This window comes from Schistocerca nitens, chromosome 4, assembly GCF_023898315.1.
Source record: "Schistocerca nitens isolate TAMUIC-IGC-003100 chromosome 4, iqSchNite1.1, whole genome shotgun sequence".
Taxonomy (NCBI): domain Eukaryota; kingdom Metazoa; phylum Arthropoda; class Insecta; order Orthoptera; family Acrididae; genus Schistocerca; species Schistocerca nitens.
In genome coordinates this window covers 305156034-305175345 of record NC_064617.1, presented here as the reverse complement: position 1 = coordinate 305175345, position 19312 = coordinate 305156034, and the positions used below count along the sequence as shown (strand labels likewise).

General features: G+C 41.3%; 1 protein-coding gene across 2 annotated transcripts in view; it reads right to left on the bottom strand.

The window, feature by feature from the left end:
• Positions 1 to 19312, bottom strand: part of LOC126251958 (phosphoinositide 3-kinase regulatory subunit 4) — a 209624-nt gene that overhangs the window by 91399 nt on the left and 98913 nt on the right. For both annotated transcript variants that reach the window (XM_049952721.1, XM_049952722.1), the window contains exon 12: positions 292 to 491. In XM_049952721.1, the coding sequence (XP_049808678.1) occupies positions 292 to 491 (200 nt within the window). The remainder of the gene's footprint in view (positions 1 to 291; positions 492 to 19312) is intronic.

Below are 19312 nucleotides of genomic sequence, written 5' to 3'. Positions count from 1 at the left end.
ATTTGATATGCTTCACAGAACATATCATTGCCTAGATGCTGCCACCATATTTATGTCACGAGTAATGTAGTAAAACCAATGCAATAACAATATCCCGAGAGAATATATTATTTCCTGATGGGCTAGTCTCTAGTACATGTAACAGCAACATTGTGATTAGCGGAGCAAATGTGAGAGAAAGTATTTATAGGCCAATGTTCCTAAATAAGACAATCTCCTTTGTTTTGACTAGCCAATCCACAAGGTCTAGCAACATGTAGCAGTTAAATTCATGAAGAAATTATAGCTCACCTTTTTGTTTACCAAAGAAAACACATAATTTGGTTATGCCATTTTCCATCAATGTCTGCTTGACCAAATTTTGAGGGTCAGTGAGAAGATTAGCAACAGTTTGTTGAATCATTTCATGCAATGTCTGCAGCTCAGTTTCATAGCTTGGACGTGGTGCTTCACCATGAGGTGAAGATGATATCTGCGTATGTTCCAGGTACCTAGAAAGAAAAACCATCAACAGAGTATGTACTTTAATATATACAGCCATTGCATAAAGTTATCTTCAGATTATAAAAACTGCAGCATGAAAACACTAACGAACCACAACTAATAATTAAAAATTAAAATTTTATTTAAAAAATGTTATCAATGAATTTAATTTTTTCAGTAGAATGCAATCATCATACAATAAATCACAAATAAAAGGTTTACAAACTTTTGCTAACCAGGTCCATGTTATTGTTTTTATTAGTAATAATGTTATTTCATGTCTAAGTGCAAAAACACATGCCATCCTGTAAACATTAAATCACAAAGCACAAAATAACGAGAGAACAGTATGAAAGAGAAAAGGAAAAAAAAATTATACACAGGGTCTCACAAAAGACACCTGGGAGGGGCCCCAAAGGTCATAGAGCACATTTGCTGGTTGTTGAAACTGCAACTGGCAGTTGCCGTTATGCTTCATTCTCGGACACCAATACTTTGCACGTGCCCCCTACTCCGTGCGACTCAGTGTACTAGTGTTTTCTTTTGAGGTTTTTTTGTTAAGTATAATCACTTCAAATATTGATGCTAGATGTCATTATTGCAACTGCAGAGTCCAGGGCCTTCTGTTCGTATGTCACTGGGCTCAGTTCAGAGACAGAAACACCGTGCGTGTGTGTTCTACACTGTACGACTGAGTGTTTGGGTGTTTTGTTTTGAGTTTACTGTCGAGTTTCCGTTGGGTATGGTACACACAAAGGATCGTTGTATTTCTTTTGTTGAACTACGCAAAAACAGAATTGTATGTGGAATGTCTGCTTGAATTCATATAAACATTTCCCAGTGTGCATGTTTCTAGTGATTCAACAATACGCAAATTAGTGAAGAAATTTCAGAGACTGGATGTGTGTTACACAAACGAAGGCCTATAGAACCTAGTGTTTTAACCAAAAATAAATTAGACGAGATACGGGAAGCCTTGGAGAGAAGTCTAAGAAAATCTCTGTGCCATTTGGCATTTCAGACTGGTGAGTTCAAGAGCACCTATTCACAGAGCTGTGCAGAAACTGAAATTGAAACCATACAAAATAACAACAGTGCATCAACAGAGTAACTCTGATACTGTTGCTCGATGTCATTATTGCAACTGGCTGTTACAGGCTGTGCACAATGGGGAAGTTGATCCTGAGATTCTTTTCCTCTGATGAAGCATGGCTGCATTTGTCAGGGAACAAATATTCTCAGGAAAATTTACATTTGAGCTCTGAAAATCCTTATGAATTACACCAAAAACCTCTGCATGATGTGAAAACTGGAGTGTGATATGCAATTAGTGCAAGATGAGTAATTGGAACAATCTTTTACCGTGAAACAATACATTCTGACAGGTATCAGAACAATATACTGCATCCCTTTTTTTTTAGAACTAACATCTGACAGAAAGATGTACATTTATTTCATGTAGGACAATGCAACACCACACATTGCCAATGTGACAGCAATATGAAGCGTTTCTTATGATAGGATAGTGGTCTGGCATCCTCATTCACCAGATACAAATCTGTGAGATTTTTATCTTCTGGGAATGTTAAAACACAAGATGTATGCAACCAATCCCCACATGCTCAAAGTGTTGGAAGACAGGGTTCAGCTAGCCATTGCCCAGATTTTGGCAGCCAAAATTTGTCGAGTGTTTGCTAATGTGTTCAGGAGATGTCAGGCTGCTCTTACCATGGGAAGGGGGGAGGGCATCATTTTGAGCACCTACTGTAAATAAAGGTAAGCTTAAGTTAACCGGATGGCAATGTTGTTTATGCCAAAATCTGGGGAAGTGCATGCACACCAACTACTGGCAGATTAGTGTCCTAGAGCTGGGCGCAGCAGTGGGCGGCGGATGCAGAGGCGGCAGCCAGTGGCTATGCCATGCTACCCGCGGACCCCTCCTAGACATCTTTCATGAGACACCCTGTATTTTTGATAAATATAGCTGGCTGATCACTACAGAAAACTTGGCGAGCCAGCTATGTATTATTCATAATAAATAAAGCATAACTGTCAGTATTAAATCCTGCAACACTTTGAAGACAGAATGGATACGCTTACTGTTAACAGACTACTCTCTCCAAAGACAACTGATATTTATGTTGATGGGCTGGGTGCCTACATTTATGTACTGCTCAAACATTCCAAGAATGTCGATTTGTTTATTAGGCATACTTACTGGGCTTGATCAAACTGTTGTATGTAGTATATCTGCAAGATATGCACCAGTTTCTTGTACTTTTCAAGCCAATGTGTGCATGTTGGGTTCTGCTTGCTTGTGATATGCCTTCTTGCAGATTATCACATTGAAGTTTCATGAATGACTCTGTAGTTTTCTTCCAGCAATAACATAAATCCATCATAAATTATGTCTAGTTGGTCTATGAGGTTATTTATTTATTTATTTATTTATTTATTCCATCATACCAAGATAATACTGATTCCAGACAGATGAGCTGTACTTTACAATGGCTCACAAGAGCATGCTGGAAGTTACTTGCTGTATGGGAAGCTACACCTCTCTTGAACGCTCCTAATACATTGCAATTTGGCATTTGCATTTCACATAATGTGTTTCTTGTTAAAGTTGCACTTTATATCATTCTGACTGGTAACGCCAAAGCATTCAAATTATTTCACTGACTGATGCAAACAGAACAATGCAAATTACTTCCCAAAGCAGGTGTGCGTCATGTCTCAGTTCAAACAGATCCAGTTACTGACCAAGCACTGATCTTTGGCCAATTTTGTTAAATGTTACCACAGCTCTCACAAGAGATCACCTCTTTCTAAACAATAGCATTGTCTGCAACCAATCCTACCTGCCAGGAAGAACTTGATCTAGTCATAAATGTGACTGAACGTTCTTTAATTTTGTAGCTTATTCATTAACCAGAAGTATGCAACAATATAAAAAGACATATGAAAGTCATGAAACAGGGCTACAGCTTGAGCATCCTTCACATGACTGTTCCTTGTTCTTTTCCCCTCACAACAGTGCTCCAATTTTTATTTACAGTCATACAAACAAAGTTACAAAAACCAATTACGCAATTTGGAAAAGTCCTTAGACACTGTAAGGCAGCCCCCAGAATGATAACCTGACCAAAAACGAATGTAAATGCTGTATAAAGTTCATCTCCAACTGACAAGTTCAGCAACTGACTGGCAATACAGTTATAAATAAGCACCAAATGGTGGGACAATGTAAACAAAATGCTGGAATAATGTGTAGGTGTCAATACACCAAGTTCATGCTGCATACTCATTGTCTTTTCATGTATTTATACTGTAGCAAAAAGGTTTGGTACAATCTCATATTAAAAACTTCCTGTACTGAACAAATGTTCCAAAAAAGTCTAGGCTCTCCTTCAATATTATACAATCTTTTTGTTTCCTATGAATACACAATGTTGCAAGATCCTTCATAACATATTTTTGCACTTTCAAGTCTTGGTTGTTTCTCACTTGTAGATGTTCTTTTGTTAAAAAAAGGAATGTCATAGAGATCAAGGTTGTTATTCATAATATTCCACAGCCATACTCTGCAAACCCCTGTAAAGTGGGCAGAAGAAGTTACTTCCCTTATTAACATAGTGTTTTCTCCTGTTGCACTCACTTAAAAAGTGGGGAAAGAATGATTTCTTAAATGGCACTTGCTTGCAACAATTACTTCATCCCTAAATCAGATTAATTTTTTCAAAATTTCTGTCATTCTCTCCCAGAGCCAGACAATCCTGTTACCATTTGTTCCATACTTCTTTCTGTAAGTCCAATCTCCCCCATTAGACTGATCTGGTATGAGTCCTACACGTTTCAGAAATATTCTAGGATGAGTCCCATGCGTGTCTTGTACGCAGTTCCTCTGTGGATTTGCTGCATTCTCCCACTATCCTATCAGTGAACCATAGTCTGCCACTTGCTTTACTTATGACTGAGCCTATGTGATCGCTCAATTTTATATCATCACAAATTGTTAAACCCATGTATCTTTCTGAGTTGACTGATCTCAGCTGTGTATATTGGTATAATAGTCAAAGAATTATACGTTTTTAGTTTTGTGAGGTGCAAAATTTAAATGTCTGAATATCTAATGCAAGTTACCAATCTTTGCATCATTTTGAAATCTTTTCATGATCTGACTGAATATTTGTGTAACTTTTTTCAGATAGCAGTTCATTATAAATAACTGCATCATCTGCAGGAAGTCTGCCAAGCCACTGATAGACAACATGAAAACAAGGATCCTAACACACTTTCCTGTAGCCTGCCTTATGATATTCATACATCAGTTGATGGTTCTTCCTTCATTCATTCTGAGGCTAAGACACTTCAATACATTCAGTGTCTTCTGGGCCCTTGCCATAAGGTCCTTTAGGTGTGGTAACCACGACAGGTTTGGAGTAAAAAATGAGGTCTAGAAACCTCACACAGTCTTTAAAATGGACAATGGTGTCCCACATTTGCAAGTTAGATAAGTAAGAATTACAATGAGAATAATTAAACTGCATGGGACTCCTTATTGTGGACATGATACTGTCAATAGCTATGGCAGAGAGGGTGACCAGCATTCTCCTGCACAAAAGTATCTGACAGCACATTACCAACTCTGTATCGAAAAATGTATCCTGAGAGGACACGTCCTAAGCCTTACTGAAGACAACAAAATACCCTCAAAAATTCTTTTTCGTAGGAAAGCCTGCTGAGTTTCCACCTCTAGCAGGGTCAGGTTGTCCACAGTTGATCGACATCTCCTGAATCCTCAGTGACAGTGGCTAAGGAACTCCCTGGTCTCTGATATCCAGACCAGGCAATGGCAGACCATGCACTCTAGGGTCTCTCCTACACAGTTCATAAAGGCAAGGCTCTGATAACTACTGTGATACATTCAGTCCTTTCCAGGTTTGAGGAGAGGTATCACAAGTGCTTCCAACCATGAGTTGGGGAGTTGGCCTGTCAGCCGTACTGAATTAAAACATTATTGCTGTACTGAATTAGAACATTGTAAGAGGATTTCCTTGGACACCATTTGCAAATGCTGCAGCATACGGTATTGGATTTGGTCATGACTAGGTGCTGTATCATGAGTATCACACAGTGGTGAGTACAGCTCCCACATGGACAATGGGCAGCTTTACGACTCTAAATTGGTGGGCCAGAAGTCCAACTCAACCTTCTCGATGGTGGAACGGTAAGGATGGAACACTGGATCATCACTGGCAATGGCAGTAGTCTGTACAAAATGTTCTGCCGTTTTCTGTGCAGTATCTTCAGTAGTTATTTGGAGACATCCTCACTTCAATAATGCCACTATAGATAACCAACAGCCTTTACCATAAATCCTCCTTACAGCTCCCATACTGCTGTGGAACAGTTGATGGAGTCCAGGAACACTTGCAATGACCTTTTATTGCTCTCCTTGACAATACACGAAGCCTTGGCCCTCATTAATTGAAAGTGTGCGAGATTTTCCACTGTCCCATTAGGGTGTATACATGGTCAAGGAAAAAAAATTCCCAGATTTTTCCCGGATTTCTCGGTTGAAAATACACTTTCTCCCAAGTGAAAATACATTTTTTCCCCGTGTTATGTGAGAGTATACTTTTCCTCGACACTGTAAAACTTATCAGTCTTTTGAATGTTTATGGTTTTATACGCCGACGTAAAATTTCCCGGCACTTTAGAAAACGAAACTCAGGGGGGAAAAACACATTTTGGAAAGATCTTTGATGTGCAGCAGCAACATGTGCGCTGCATATTTTCGCGTTACGAAGATATAAATTCGAATTCCACCAAACACCACATGGTACTTTCCAAGGCATTGAAATCGAGATTGTGACGCGCTTTTGTAAGCCAGTCACAGTTCATGTCATGTGATCTCGCCAGCTGATGACAGCATAGGACATGTGATGTAGTCAGCCAATAGCAAGATCACTCTTAAGTAGCGTCAACACACAAATAAGAAAAGTTGATGGTTTAAATTAATATTCATAGTGTTGCTACAAGAAAAACAGAGGTTTCACATATAATCATAGTCTCAAAGATTAATAAGCTGCAAGAGAAGCTAAGCTTCCACATATAATGTTGATCTTTCTTGCGTGTGTTACACATATCACACAAACGTGCCAGAAAATTTTTTAATAACAACGTAAGTGTCTGATCTGGGCTCGAAATTCTTCTAGATGGTCTTCCTCAAAGAGTTGATTTTTAATTGAGAGTCAAAAGCTCTGTGATTTAAGAAATTCATCGTACATTCTCGCATATGGTTCATCTTGTGTAAAAGGAAATTTACTTTGAAAGTAACGCTTTTCAAACCACCATCCACAATGTTTTCCCGTGACCTGTTAGAAACTGATTCGTTCCAGCAGTTGCCAGAGAGCACCAGATAACAGGTGCCACCACTCTTGTACAGCTACGATGACACAGGATGCCCGTATGTTCGTATGTGTAAAACATTAAAAGATCTTGCACTATGTCACAAAAGAAACAAGACATCAGATGACACTTCAAGTTCATCGGAATTTCGTGAACCATACTAAAATGCATAATTCGGTTTAAAGTGCACATTAGTATGTCCAGATTCGGATGTAAATTTTCTTGAATACCAGTACTGTATTACCTCATGTTTGGTTCTTTATTATGGCATAATGCCATGCGAGCTACAAGATGGAAAACGTGCACTTGAAATGCAGCGAACAGTTGAAACTATCCAACAGTGTGAAATTAAACACTTCGTTTCAAACAAATTGACTGCCTCAGCACAAAAGATTTAACAAAGCGACAAAAATAACTTCATTGTTCTGCAAGGTGATTAATGCTTGACTGTCAGAAAGGTGGAAATAAAACCTGTAAATAACATATTTTATCCTTCCGTAATTATGCAAACGTAATTTAATTCATTTGATAGCTCCCAGCCACAGAAATCCGTTTTGTTTTCATTTGATGTGAGAGTAATAAATGAAGAGGAAACAGCAAAATCACTAAATGTAAACACAGGTCACGTGGAGACTACCCACCTCACCACCACAACTCAGGTTGCTCTGTGCATCAGCCCCGGATCTACGACATTTCCGAACTGGGGCAATACTAGATAGTGGCGCCCAGCCACACATCCGTAGCCAGAAGCGGGAGTAGGTACTACTCATATGCTACTCAACGGCACATGCGCAAGAGCCCACCCGCAACTGCTCAAACGAATCTAATGTCAACAGCTGTCACGTCATGCTCATCGGAGGCAAATTGTCATAATGAATCACTGCACAGTCTTTCTAAAGTCTTTGACACACTTTGCTGTTGGCAGACGCTTGTATGAGCACTATGTTTTGTTGTTGTATATGGTGGATTCCCTTTGCGGCTTAAGTTGTATTTTCGTTTTTTCTTCCTCTTGTTAATGTTTTGTGGCTGCAGTATTATCCTGCAGACGTGGGATACAGTAATGTCCTTTATTGGAGTATTGGTTCTTACCAGTCAAAATCACAAAAATTTAAGTGAAAATTGGAACAATGAAACATTCCCAGAATTCTAAAAAATTCCTGGGTTTTTCCCGGTTTTCTCCCAGATAAAAAATTCCTGGGTTTTTACCAGATCTCCCGGTTGTCCAGGGTTGTATACACCCTGTGAATGGCATTTAACAACTGAAGAGCCACACACTTGAGCCAGATTACTAAATAGCACAACACAGTCCACTGAGAGATAGACTGCCTCCTAAGAGACCTGAGGACATCAGGATGGAGAAGTAAGCGTCATGGTGCATCACTCATGTGATGTGGTCCACCCACTCTGTCGTGGCATTCAAACTCAGCCAGTCATTGAATAGCATCCAGTTGGCTCTGCTGATCATCCACTGTGGCTGCAGAGGTAAACAGTGATCCTCTGACACACATGAAATTCAACTGCAACCGCCTGCAGGTCAGTAGCCAGGGGAGAGATGATGAGTGGTGCGCGTTATTGCCAAACACAATGACCCTCCATTGGCCCTTTCCCCAGACAGGTCTTCCTTTTGATAGACCACATAACCCTGCAGTACAGGAGCTTTAGATGTTTTAAAATATGTTTCCTGCAAGCGTAAGCACAGGAGGCGTTCCTGTGCTGGGAGTTTCAGTTCCCCCACAAGTGTCCTCAACCTATAAATGCTCCACTCTAGTATGGGACCCACCTATCATGGGGGTAGAACTTCAACCTGTCTTTCCACCTGGGAGGGTAGCCCACAATGAGGGGAGGCTCAGTCTTAGAGTGAGACGATTGCCGCAGTTCGACATCGAGGTGCATCTTCTCTGAAGAAGAATCGAGATACATCAGTGAGAATGACACCGAGACTGTCAGAGTGTTTGCACTTGACACTTTTCCTTTGATTTTTTGTCCTGGGTAGGCTTCAGCACCACAATCGCCACTCTGGTAGTGGCAGCACTAGACGGCAGGCCAACCTGAACATTTGCAGAGGCAGGGAGCTCCATAACATCACTAACAACAGCCTTTTCTGATGTTCAGGGGCAAGGTATGGGCTTCAAATAATTTCTGCAGCACAAGTGCACTGACAAACACAGGTACTTGTGCTGACACTAGCAACTTCAGTTTGTGCAGCAGCATCCGTTTGCTACACCAGCTGTTTAAGAGCTGAAGCAAAGGAGGCAACGAATGTGCGTGGCTGCATTACCTTAAAGATCTTTTTGGCTCCATCATAAGGGATGCGCTTTGTCATTTTCATCTCCTGTATCTTTCTTTCTTCAAGGAAGGCATTATAGTCCCTATTCCAGACATGGTGATTCCCAGACCAATTTACACACTTCGGTGAAAATGAGCAACCAACTCCTTTGTGGGTGGCCTTACTGCAAGTCCCACAAATGGCTTCTGCCTCACAGCCAAGAGTAATGTGCACAAAGCCCTGGCATTTAGAACAGTGCACTGGGATGGGGAAATAGGGCCACATCCTGAGGCAAAGGAAACCTGCCTTAACATACTGCCTTAACATGCTGTTGAAAGAAGGTATAAATGAGTATGATTTGATCAGATCACAATCCATCCTTTGCATTAGATTTTGCACATCAACAATGCCTTCTTTGGCACACTCAGCTGTCAGTTCCTCAGTTGTTAATCTCAACCAGATCTCTGCACGATACAACAACTTCGCTGTAGTTCGAGGTGTTGTGCAGTTGTTTCGATTGCATACTCCCTGAGGCACTGAGCTTTCCAGAGGTTCTTTACTTGCTGGGAACTAGACGTTTCTACCATCAGGGTCCTATTTCACACACACTTGACAGATTTTAAAGTTCCAGCTAGGTTTTCTAAACCTTTTTGGAAATAGAAAGGTGAAACTGTCTCAGAGTTGCCCTCTTTAAAATTTTACTATTAGAAACATATTCTGACCACCATCATGTGTTCTGTTACTAAATACTGAAAGACTGTGTAATTCCAAAGTTTGGAGCCCTCTTCTTAGCTCAGGTGTTGGTACCTACCAGCTGCCCATTCATAGTGCTGGGAGGAGTACCATCTCGGTCCCAGGAGCAGCTAGGGAAATAAGGGGGCACTCAGACAGAGCTCTGCATGCTCGAGTAAGCCTTATACAACTGAGGTGTGGTCATTTCCTCAGAGGATGCCTGCTAATGACTGTTCCATCTCAACAGCCAAGCATCTCACTCACATGCACAACACACCTTGTGATTGGGATTTTTTTTATAGAGGTTTCTACCACTCTCATGATCCAAGTGGTCAAGCCAAGATCCCCATTCCCTGTGACACACAATATTTCACTCCCATAATGCACAATGGTCACTGAAGCATGCCCAGAGCTTATCAGAGGACCAGTGGTGCTTAGCAGTCTCCAGCTCAGGAACCCTATAGTCACCAAGCCCATACCAAGCAAATGAATACCAAGCCCCTGAGGGCAGCAGGAAGTTACAAATTTAGTTTTTTGTGTGTTTTTCATAGTTTAATTCTTAAATTCTGTGTGCATTTTGTATTTAAGAGGTGAAATCTTGCATTTAAGTAATTGTAACATGTAGATTCCCCCCAGTCTGTAGCACAGTTGACATTTCTCTTGAATGTCCAGCTACACAGGTCAGTAAGGTGACAAATCAGGAAGGTAGGAAGTTGCATATTTAGGTTTCTCAATGTGCTTTTGTAGTTTACTCCTCAAATTAGTTGTACTCCAGTGGATAGTACGTGTTCATGATGCTGGTCGAAGCTCCCAACAAGCTGAATGTACTTTTGGCTACCGTCAGTCATATTCAGGCCTCTGATTGCAGGAGTGGTGCAGAATCTGGTGTGTTGCATGAGACACATTAGGTGTTGCTTGTTTCACCCATGGGCTCTGCTCCCACGGCACCTAGCAGTGTAACTGATGCAACAGATCCATCTTCAGCACAGGGTGACTGGCGGATGCTAACATGTTCACGTTGCTTGAGGTGGAGGGTCAATGTGGAGGCTGGCTGTCTGACCTCGTCCATTCACTCTGTGAATGTTATGTGCATTATGTAACCCCTTAGAGAAATAGCATCCAGGGGTGGAAAGAAAGCCAATGTGCACTCGATATGTTTGCCCACAGGAGGGGGAGGTTTCACTTAGAGGAGGGCTATCAAGTGTGTAGAGTGCAGTCATTTACAAGTTGTGGCCCAATGACTCCTCTAGCTTGGGTCCTAAGGACATTACCAGTTCATAAAGACAACTGGTGGAAGTGGAAGACTGCTGGTCTCATGTGCGGGGTGCAAGCAGAGCTTACAACTTGCAGCATTGCTCCCAGAGTTGTTCTGAGTCCTTTGCTTTGGTGTCAAGTTAAGGGTCTCAACCAAAGTCTCAACCAAATCTGTGAGGGTCTTGGCTGCATATTCCTGGACCTGCATTATGAGGTGGAGAATTGTAGAACTCCCCTTGATAGGTCAGGGGTGCACTAGACTAAGAAAGCAGCTACGAAAGTAGCAGAGCCCTTGTGAGTGCACATAGGGGTTTATTAGACTAGGTGTTAGTTTAAGGTCCTCTGATAAATGCTCAGACTTCAAGAAGAATATAATAATTCCAGTCCCAAAGAAAGCAGGTGATAACACAAATTCTTTACGAAAAACTGGTAGAAGCCGACCTCGGGGAAGATCAGTTTGGATTCCGTAGAAATGTTGGAACACGCAAGGCAATACTGACCTTACGACTTATCTTAAAAGAAAGATTAAGGAAAGGCAAACCTACATTTCTAGCATTTGTAGACTTCGAGAAAGCTTTTGACAATGTTGACTGGAATACTCTTTTTCAAATTCTAAAGGTGGCAGGGGTAAAATACAGGGAGCGAATGGCTATTTACAATTAGTACAGAAAGCAAATGCCACTTATAAGAGTCAAGGGGCATGAAAGGGAAGCAGTGGTTGGGAAGGGAGTGAGACAGGGTTGTATCCTATCCCTGATGTTATTCAATCTGTATATTGAGCAAGCAGTAAAGGAAACAAAAGAAAAATTTGGAGTAGGTATTAAAATCCATGGAGAAGAAATAAAAACGTTGAGGTTTGCCGATGACATTGTAATTCTGTCAGAGACAGCAAAGGACTTGGAAGAGCAGTTGAACGGAATGGACAGTGTCTTGAAAGGAGGATATAAGATGAACATCAACAAAAGCAAAACGAGGATAATGGAATGTAGTCGAATTAAGTCGAGTGATGCTGAGGGAATTAGGTTAGGAAATGAGACACTTCAACTAGCAAAGGAGTTTTGCTATTTGGGGAGCAAAATAACTAATGATGGTCGAAGTAGAGAAGATATAAAATGTAGACTGGCAATGGGAAGGAAAGCATTTCTGAAGAAGAGAAATTTGTTAACATCGAGTATAGATTTAAGTGTCAGGAAGTCGTTTCTGAAAGTATTTGTATGGAGTGTAGCCATGTATGGAAGTGAAACATGGACAATAAATAGTTTGGACAAGAAGAGAATATAAGCTTTTGAAATGTGGTGCTACAGAAGAATGCTGAAGATTAGATGGGTAGATCACATTACTAATGATGAAGTATTGAATCGGGGAGAAGAGGAGTTTGTGGCACAACTTGACAAAAAGAAAGGACCAGTTAGTAGGACATGTTCTGAGGCATCAAGGGATCACAAATTTAGCATTGGAGGGCATCGTGGAGGGCAAAAATCGTAGAGGGAGACCAAGAGATGAATACACTAAGCAGATTCAGAAGGATGTAGGTTGCAGTAAGTACTGGGAGATGAAGAAGCTTGCACAGGATAGGGTAGCATGGAGAGCTGCATCAAACCAGTCTCAGGATTGAAGACCACAACAACAACAACAATGATAAACGCTCACCAGCTGACGTGAAGATAGAGAAATCAAACTGCATTCAGGGTAAAGACACTTTGACACTCAAAATTTTATCGCTAAATTGTCGAAGTATTCATAAACAAGTTCTTGAATTTACTGTGACCCACCCCCTCCCCCCTAAAGTTGTCAAACTCAAGTTATTACTGGAACAGAGAGCTGGCTGAAACCCGAAGTAGAAACCTCTAAAATATATAGTGAGGCATGGAACACACAACAAAAAGTAAGATTAGGTGCCATAGGAGAGGGAGCGTTCAGTGTAGTAGATGAATATACTGTCCTTTTCAAGGTCATAATTGAGTCTACCTGTGATTATCTGGACATGCATTACATGCGAAGTGAAATCACTTTAATTGTTGGATGTCTTTACCGGCCACCCAATTCTGCCTTGGCAGATTTAAAATCATTTAAAGAAAGTCTACAAACAATAGCATGGAAAAACCCACATCATAAAATATTAGTTGGAGGGGACGTTCACCTACCGAAAATAGATTGAAACATCTTTGAATTCACTGCAGGCAGTCTTGTGAAGTACTTTTCAACATGTGGTTCATCTGTAAAGGACTCTGCATGTAGAACACTAGTGCGACCCATTACTGAGCACTGCTTGAGTGTCCGGGATCCCTACCAGGTCAGATTGAAGGAAGACATCGAAGCAATTCCGAGGCAAGCTGCCAGATTAGTTATCAGTGGGTCTGATCAACACGTGAGTATTACAGAGCTGCTTTGTGAACTCAAATGAGAATCACTGGAGGAAAGACAAAGCTCTTCTCATGGAACAATATTTAAAAAATTTAGAGAACCAGTATTTGAAGCTCACTGTCAAATGATTCTACTCCCACCAACATATGTTTTGCATAAGGACCACAAAAATAAGAGAAATTAGGAAAGTATGAAGGCATACAGAAAGTCATTTTTCCCCTGCTCTATTTACAGATTGAACAGGAAAGGAAATGACTAGTAGTGGTAAAAGGGACTCTCCACCTAGCCTCATGTGACGGCTTATGGAGTATGTATGCAGATGTGGATGTAGATGTAGATGTAGAGTACTATTTGTAAGACTGATCTGGGATTCCATCCACACCTGGCGACTTATTAGTTTTCAACTCTTTCAGTTGCTTCTCTACACCAGGGATGCCTATTACTATGTCCTCCATACAGGTGTATGTGCAATTGTGAAACATAGGTATGTTTGTACAATCTTTCTGCATGAATGATTTCTTAAATGAGAAATTTACAACTTCAGCTTTCCTTTTGCAGCCTTCTACTGCCACACTACAACTGGTCAGTGAGTGATTGGACCACTTAGGTATTTGTCATGCGACCAGAACTTTCTCAGATTCTCAGGAAGATCTTCTGCTAAGATATGATGGTGGTAGTTGTATGCTTTATGCATTGATCTTCTCACAGGTGCATTAACTTGTACTAACTTCTGCATGTCACCATTTGATAGTTTTTTTTAATAATACTAAAAATAATGAGAGTGCTGCAGTCTCTACCTCCTCAGCATTTTCCAAATTTTGTTATTAAACCATTACATCTCTTTTTGTTCTTAATCCACTTACTTGGCACATACTTCTCCAGAGTGCAATTCACAAGCTGTTTAAAATTGGCTCATAATTCTTCCATGTCCATCACAATGGAGCTAAATGATGTTCATTCACTGATCCTAACAACTGCTTATCTGCTCTCTCTATCAAAAATACTCTCCTAGCCTAATTGATGGATTATTAATTTTAGTAACCATTGCGCTGTTGTGACATGCTCAACAATCCCTGTCTCTCTACTGACACCATCAATAAGGTCAGGCCTATTTCTAACTACAAGATCCAATACATATGGGCTATCAAACTAGCCACTCAAGACAGTTTTCAGAAAATAATGTTCAAAAGTACTTCACAAGTGTGCCTGTCCATACCACCTGCAATGAGTCCAAGGACGTTACAGTCAATACTCAGTATGTTAAAGTCACCTCCAACTAATATGCTGCTATCTGAATATTTCTACACTGCTGGGTGTAGATTTTCACAGTGGAGTCAGGGGGGTTGACAAAAACGTCCAGTAATTAACTTGAGTTCACTTAGACTTGTTATCCACATCCAGGTAACCTCACAGTCAGTCAATTTTACCCTTGAGAGATACAATAGTTTTGTTGACAGCAATGAACATTCCCCCTTCAGTGGCATATTCCATGCCTCACTAAATATTTCAGAGATTTCTACTAAGGGTTTCAGCCAGCTCTCAGCTCAAAGAATAATTTGAGCTGACAGCTTTCCTGGAGACTGGTGAATTCAGGAATTTGTTACAAATACTTCAATAATTTACCGTTAAAATTTTGACAGTCTATAGTGGTTTTCTTTTGTTCATGGTCTGATTTTGCTCTCTACGTATCGAGTGGTGAGCATTCATCAAATGACCTCAAACTATCGTCTAGCTTAAAAAAAAAAAAAAATAAAATAAAAAAAAAAAAAAAACCATGTGCACTCCAAAAGTACACTGCTACTTTTTTTTGCATAGTGCAGCCTTAAGCTATCAAGAGATGTTCTACAATTCTCCACCCCATAATTCAGATCCAGAAATCTGCAGCCAAGACCATCACAGACTTGATGGATCATTGGTTCAGACCCTCAAACCGAGTCCAAACAACTCTGATAACAATGCTGCAAATTATGATATCTGCTTGCAGCCCACGAGTCAGGCCAGTAGTTTTTACCACTTCTGCCAGCTGCCCAAAAGACCTGAGGATGACCTCAGAACCCAGATGACATTGGTGTTGACTTGAGCCAAAACTTGCAGACTATTGCACCACACACACTCCACAGTGTCACTAGGATGGCAACTACCATATCTCAGATGAAGCTCCTGGCAGACACTGAACACTGGACAGCGTACATAGGATTTCTTCCCGCCCATGGACACTATTTCCCTAAGGGGCTCCATAACACGCTTACATTGGGGCCAACTAGCAACCGCTCCCCATGTGAGTGCTCGGACCCTGTCGAAGGAGTGGCCACTTGCCCACTCACAGGGTGAATCAGTGATGCCAACTGGACAACCTCCACACTGACTCCTGAGCAGCGCGAACATGGTACCACCTGCAACTCACCCTGCTGTGATGGCAGATACCCCACATTGGGTACACTGCGAGGTGTCTTGGCAGTGTCCCATGCAATGCACATATTCTCCACCACTGCCATACCTCAAGGTGAACTCGACTGCAGCAGGTGCAGCACAGGCTACAGAAGATGGAGGAGCATGCATGGCTGCTGCCCATGATGAAACTCAGCCAGGTTCAACTCTCCGAGAGGTGTGAAGTGACAGGTGCTAAGAAAACGGAGAAGGGCACCATCCAGCAAAGAATCCATAACAAAGTTTTTCATTTGGGGCTTGAATGTTACTTTTAGTCATTCTGCCTCATGAATTGATTGAGAGTGGGATGGCAGAGCCATAACATTATGACTGAATGCTTAATGGGAACAAAACAATGGAAAGGTGTGAAAAATGAACAGAGGTACAAGGTAACACCTCAATAGAAAAAAACCCTCAAACCGTACGAATTGTGACCTCAGCCGATGTCGCCACACTCTGGAGAATGTAAGGAAAGTGGGAAAATGCATCCAAAACCAATATCCATTAGAAATTCCAGAAAGGACCTGCAAAATCTACATGGATGCATTTTCATGACTGGCACAGAGTGGGCCAGTGAGACAGAACACCCTGGGAGCTGTCTGTTGTTGGGCATACTGCTTCCAAGCCACGACAAAACGGTCAAGTTCATCATCAATCCCTAGACAAAAGGCATGTCTGCTAGTTAACTGCTTAGTGTGCGACACTCCCCAATGGTCCTGGTGAAGAAGGTGCAGAACCTCGCATCGTAACATGGGGGAATGACTACTCTGGGGGAGCGGTGTTCCACGGACAATAGCAAAACACCATCAAAAACAGAGGGATGATATGATAAGGAAAAAATAGTTGCACAGGGGGTCCAAAGCCTGACCTAGCGGTTTATCTGGCCAGCCCTGTTGAACAAACCAAACCACATGGTGGAGAACCAGGTCAGCAGCAACAGCAGACCCTATGTGCAAGTTCGTAATTGGGAAACCCTAATCGTGGTATTCAATATCAAGATGGAATCAAAGCAGTTCTTCATGAGTCTGGATCAGGACCCACAGAAAGGCGAGACAAAGCTTCCACATTAGCATGTTTAGACATAGGTCGAAAATGGATTTTATAATTGTAGCAAGACAAGAACAACACCCAGTGTTGTAGGTGCTGTACTGTCTAGACAGGTAAGGAAGTGTGAGGGATAAGGAATAAGCAAGGAAACCAGGGGTTTATGGTCAAAAATAAGGTGAAACTTAGAGCCCTACAAAAAACACGAAATTTCGGGAGAGCATAGACTACGGCAAGAGCCTCTTTTTCCACCTGAGAGTAATGCTGCTGGGCCGGAGTGAGAGACTTAAGAGGCAAAAGCAGCAGGTTGTTCAGAGCCATTGGTATATTGGATGTGTTGGTCTGGAGAGAATGTAGCTAAACAAGGGGCCACGAGTAATTTGGATTTCAACATTTGGAAAGCACGTTCACAATCCAGACTCTAGCAAAAAGGTACATTCTCGTGTAACATGGCATGCAAAGGATGGTCAAACGTGGTCACCCCCGGTAGGAATTTATGATAGTAGGCTATTTCCCTAGAAAAGTCTGAAGCTCCTTCGTGGAGGAGGCACAAGACACTGGAGGAGATGTGGTATAGCAGAGAAAACCCCAACCTGCAAGACTTCAAACACCATGTAAACAACAGAAGGTTGAAAACACTGAGATTTCATGAGGTTGCACCGTAAGCCTGTGGACTGTAAGATACAAAACAAAGAACACAAATTTTTGTAATGACAAGTCATGGAGGAGCCCATGACAACAATATCATCCAGATAATTAATGCAACACGGGACAGGAAAGATAAATTTCTCTAAAAAATCATTGGAAAATAGGAAGGGTGTTGTTGTTGTTGTGGTCTTCAGTCCTGAGACTGGTTTGATGCAGCTCTCCATGCTACTCTATCCTGTGCAAGCTTCTTCATCTCCCAGTACCTACTGCAACCTACATCCTTCTGAATCTGCTTAGTGTATTGATCTCTTGGTCTCCCTCTACGATTTTTACCCTCCACGCTGCCCTCCAATGCTAAATTTGTGATGCCTTGATGCCTCAAAACATGTCCTACCAACCGATCCCTTCTTCTAGTCAAGTTGTGCCACAAACTTCTCTTCTCCCCAATCCTATTCAATACCTCCTCATTAGTTACGTGATCTACCCACCTTATCTTCAGCATTCTTCTGTAGCACCAATTTTCGAAAGCTTCTATTCTCTTATGGTCCAAACTAGTTATCGTCCATGTCTCACTTCCATACATGGCTACACTCCATACAAATACTTTCAGAAACGACTTCCTGACACCTAAATCTATACTCGATGTTAACAAATTTCTCTTCTTGAGAAACGCTTTCCTTGCCATTGCCAGTCTACATTTTATATCCTCTCTACTTCGACCATCATCGGTTATTTTACTCCCTAAATAGCAAAACTCCTTTACTACTTTAAGTGTCTCATTTCCTAATCTAATTCCCTCAGCATCACCCGACTTAATTCGACCACATTCCATTATCCTTGTTTTGCTTTTGTTGATGTTCAGCTTATATCCTCCTTTCAAGACACTGTCCATTCCGTTCAACTGCTCTTCCAAGTCCTTTGCTGTCTCTGACAGAATTACAATGTCATCGGCGAACCTCAAAGTTTTTACTTCTTCTCCATGAATTTTAATACCTACTCCGAATTTTTCTTTTGTTTCCTTTACTGCTTGCTCAATATACAGATTGAATAACATCGGGGAGAGGCTACAACCCTGTCTCACTCCTTTCCCAACCACTGCTTCCCTTTCATGCCCCTCGACTCTTATAACTGCCATCTGGTTTCTGTACAAATTGTAAATAGCCTTTCGCTCCCTGTATTTTACCCCTGCCACCTTCAGAATTTGAAAGAGAGTATTCCAGTCGACATTGTCTGGGTGTTAGCCACATCAAAATGAACACGCAAATATTGATAAGAGGTCAAAATGAGTATACAAAACCAAAACTCGCCAATACTCTATGTCCATAGGAACCTGCAGATACACTTCAGACAAATCAATTTTAGAAAAGTACTGGCCACCTGATATTTTCGCCATCTGTTCCTCTTGATGTGGGAGAGGATACGTATCGACAATTGACTGCACAGTGACAGTAGTACTGAAGTCAACACAAAGGCTAAGTTTCCCCAACAGCTTCCAAACTACAACCAGAGAGATGACCACTCACTAGCCATAACAGGTTGCACGACCCCTAGAGACTGAAGTCTGTCCAATTCGGCTTTCATTTGATTTTTCAGGGCAATAGGAATAGGACAAGCATGACAAAAATGGATTTCAAATAAATATGAGCAGAAAAATTTATAGCACAACCTATACCTTCTGAA